Source organism: Callospermophilus lateralis, chromosome 1 (assembly GCF_048772815.1).
Source record: "Callospermophilus lateralis isolate mCalLat2 chromosome 1, mCalLat2.hap1, whole genome shotgun sequence".
NCBI lineage: Eukaryota > Metazoa > Chordata > Mammalia > Rodentia > Sciuridae > Callospermophilus > Callospermophilus lateralis.
The window spans coordinates 167,214,491-167,218,062 of record NC_135305.1 but is presented as its reverse complement, the minus strand read 5'-3'; the positions used below and the strand labels follow the sequence as shown (position 1 = coordinate 167,218,062).

Here is a 3,572-nt window from a genome sequence, read left to right as displayed (position 1 = left end):
TATGGGAAGTGTACCATTCTTTATTCAACTCCAAATTTTTTCTCAGTTTTAATAATTTCCTCAGATACTTTTTCATTATTTCTCTTGTTGTATAAAATAAGCTTTATAGCTTTAAAATCTTTATAACTGATTTTTTTCTATTTCTTTTTCACTTTTTCTACCACATTTACTTTACTGATTTTCCCCCCAACATTTTAATTTGATGTTTCTTTTCATTCTTTCATAAATGGAGTTTCTCATAAAGTCCACATTTTTAAAATTTAGGGACTGGAAATTTTCTTTCCTTAAGATGCATATTCTACATACACCACATTTTGTTTGTGTGTGTGTGTGTGTGTGTGTGTGTGTGTGAGAGAGAGAGAGAGAGAAAGAGAGAGAGAGAGAGAGAGAGAGAGAGAGAGAGAGAGAGAGAAAGTGTATTTAAATATTTTCTTCAAGGAGAGGACAAGGATGGGAGCCATGCCCCTGCCACCCTCTGCCACTATCAGCGGATACCGCACTCCCTGTCCAAGCAGATGATGGCCAGCAACAGGTATTTTGAAATCGTTCCAGAGGGGTCAAGGCAAAGAGTACTCTGGCATCTTCAAACAAGGTAGAAATACCCCTGATACCCATGACCTCTGGAGAGCTAGGGCTTAGCCAACCCTGGACTACACAAGTACCAGTTCTGGACATGGATAACTGGACGAAACAAGAAGCAACCAGCACTCCCTTTGAGCCAGAGTGGAGTTGGCTCCCAAGAGGAGGTTCTGGATAAAGAAGTCAATAGATGGGCCACCTTCAACCAGAAGGCCTGCTGATCTGCAAGAAGCCATCTCTAGGGTCACCCTGGACAGGGATTCCCCTGAACATAGGTCAGCTAACATCAGTTCTGAATTTCAAGATTTTTGGGTGAATTGAGACAAAAACCTAGGGGGGTGGATTCTCTTTCTGGCTAGGAGACCACAGGCCTGATTCACCCACAGTGAGCTTTTACTTGTGAGTTTCATAGGCAGCTAAAACTTTCTCAGATGGATTTGCTGTATGGTGTGAGAGAAAAATAGAAAATAGGCAAGTTAACATCTTGGCCTCCAATGTAACCAGGGCTTGGTGAGGCCCAGTCATGGACCACTAAGCCATATGCAGTGATGGGCGGCCTTAGCACTTATTGAATGAGGTAAGTTGCCCTCTTGTCTGCCCTGTGGCCTTCCTTATCCATGTACTGGTAGAAAAGATGAAGTTGAATGGAAACTTGGTGAAGAACTTTGGCAGAGATGACCAATGGACCACTAGAGCTCTTGAGTCTCTTTCAAGATGGCAGAGCCATTTTCAAAAACTCAAACTGAATCAAAGTGAAATAGAAATTTTGAACTTCCTGAAGTACAACCACCCCACCCCCATCCCCTATGAACTTGGTTAAAAGGAGACGTTGTTCAGAGGCAAAACTAATCTTGTTGGGATCATGGTGTTTTTTCTTTCTATTGTTGTTGAGCATGTTAGAGCTGCTGACTTTGCCCAGGTGAAAAGTTGCATGGTGGAGGCTTTAAGAGGACCTATCACCAGACATCAGTTCTTCCCCATTTAAAGTTTGGAACTTAACAAAACTTCTGGGGATAATTTCTTGCTTCATGTTCATCTGAAACTGCCCTCCTTAATGTTGGTAATTATAGTTGCCAGATGAGTCTTGCCAATGGCTTTGAACTATTTTAGCACCTCAAGAGTTATTATTGAAGGGCTGGGGATGTGGCTCAAGGGGTAGTGCGCTCACCTGGCATGCGCGGGGCGGCTGGGTTCGATACTCAGCACCACATAAAAAATAAAGCCAGTGTTCCGGGTCCTGCTTAGCCACTTCGGTCACTACCGTCTCCACGTCTGCCACCGCCACCACCATGCTCTCAGTCCGCGCACCACTCGCCACCATCGCAGACCAGCAGCAGCTGCAGCTCTCGCCGCTGAAGAGGCTCAGCCTGGCCGACAAGGAGAACACGCCCCCGACCCTCAACGCGACCCGCGTCCTGGCCAGCAAGACCGCTAGGAGGATCTTCCAGGATCCGGAGGAGCCGAAAACTAAAGTACCTGCCCACAGCGTGGAGGATGAACCACTACTGAGAGAGAACCCCCGCCGCTTTGTCATCTTTCCTATCGAATACCATGATATCTGGCAGATGTATAAGAAAGCTGAGGCTTCCTTTTGGACAGCCGAGGAGGTGGATCTTTCCAAGAACATTCAGCACTGGGAATCCCTGAAGCCTGAGGAGAGATATTTTATATCCCACGTTCTGGCTTTCTTTGCAGCAAGTGATGGCATAGTAAATGAGAATCTGGTGGAGCGATTTAGCCAAGAAGTTCAAATTACAGAAGCCCGCTGTTTCTATGGCTTCCAGATTGCCATGGAAAACATACATTCTGAAATCTATAGTCTCCTTATTGACACTTACATTAAAGACCCCAAAGAAAGGGAATTTCTCTTCAATGCCATTGAAACAATGCCTTGTGTGAAGAAGAAAGCCGATTGGGCCTTGCGTTGGATTGGGGACAAAGAGGCTACCTATGGAGAACGTGTTGTAGCCTTTGCTGCTGTGGAGGGAATCTTGTTTTCTGGTTCCTTTGCATCAATATTCTGGCTCAAGAAACGAGGACTGATGCCTGGCCTCATATTTTCCAATGAACTTATTAGCAGAGATGAGGGTTTACACTGTGACTTTGCCTGCCTGATGTTCAAACACCTGCTGCACAAACCATCAGAGCAGAGAGTAAAAGAAATAATTATCAATGCTGTCAGGATAGAACAGGAGTTCCTCACAGAAGCCTTGCCTGTGAAGCTAATTGGGGTGAATTGCACTTTGATGAAGCAGTACATTGAATTTGTGGCAGATAGGCTTATGCTGGAGCTGGGCTTTAACAAGGTTTTCAAAGTAGAAAATCCATTTGACTTTATGGAGAATATTTCACTAGAAGGGAAGACTAACTTCTTTGAGAAGAGAGTAGGCGAGTATCAGAGGATGGGAGTGATGTCGAATCCAACAGATAATTCTTTTACCTTGGATGCTGACTTTTAAATGAACAGAAGATGTGCTTTTATTTGGCTGATTTTCCCCCCCTCCCTTATCACCCACCTGCCACCCCCCAAAATCAGCTAAAATGAATCCACCAGCTACACCATTGTCCATATGTTCATTAATGGCATCTAAAAAACCGTGTAGCTACCTCAGAATCCTTGTTGGCTTTGGCAAGCAGGCTGTCCAGCTTCCCAGCACTAATGATGACGATCCGGCTTCAAAGTGAGGGACCCTCAAGCAAGCCTGCCCCAGCAGGATTGAACATTTACAACCACCAGAGAGTTCAGATGTTAGTCTCACTGCTATAAAGAAGACTTTAAAGTTTACTTAACTAGTTTGTAAATAAAACTGGCACTTTACACACAAATGAACATTGTATTGTCAAGGGAAAAGCCTGATTTGTTTGGTTTCTACAACAAATGCAAAGTGTTGTATTTACCACTAATGGCCAATTCAAAATTCACTGAACTAAAGTTAAACTTCTGTTGACTAAGCATGTAATTTAGATTTTGTTTTCTTTAATGAACTGAAGAA

The 3,572-nt window shown here is 43.9% G+C and overlaps 1 protein-coding gene across 3 annotated transcripts; it reads left to right on the top strand.

The window, feature by feature from the left end:
* Window positions 1–1,223: 1,223 nt before the first annotated feature.
* Window positions 1,224–3,038, top strand: LOC143408225 (ribonucleoside-diphosphate reductase subunit M2-like). 3 transcript variants are annotated; one of them, XM_076867725.1, is made up of 2 exons: window positions 1,224–1,234; window positions 2,438–3,038. In XM_076867725.1, the coding sequence occupies exons 1-2, from the start codon at window positions 1,224–1,226 to the stop codon at window positions 3,036–3,038; spliced, it is 612 nt and encodes a 203-aa protein (XP_076723840.1). The 3 variants fall into 3 exon arrangements, with proteins under 3 accessions (XP_076723840.1, XP_076723849.1, XP_076723831.1); XM_076867716.1 differs by lacking the exon at window positions 1,224–1,234 and adding an exon at window positions 1,869–2,051 and having other exon boundaries at window positions 2,187–3,038; XM_076867734.1 differs by lacking the exon at window positions 1,224–1,234 and having other exon boundaries at window positions 1,866–3,038.
* Window positions 3,039–3,572: the final 534 nt, after the last annotated feature.

Excerpts from the sequence above, each read along its gene's own strand:
- LOC143408225 (XM_076867734.1), top strand. The coding sequence starts at position 1,869 with ATGCTCTCAGTCCGCGCACCACTCGCCACCATCGCAGACCAGCAGCAG.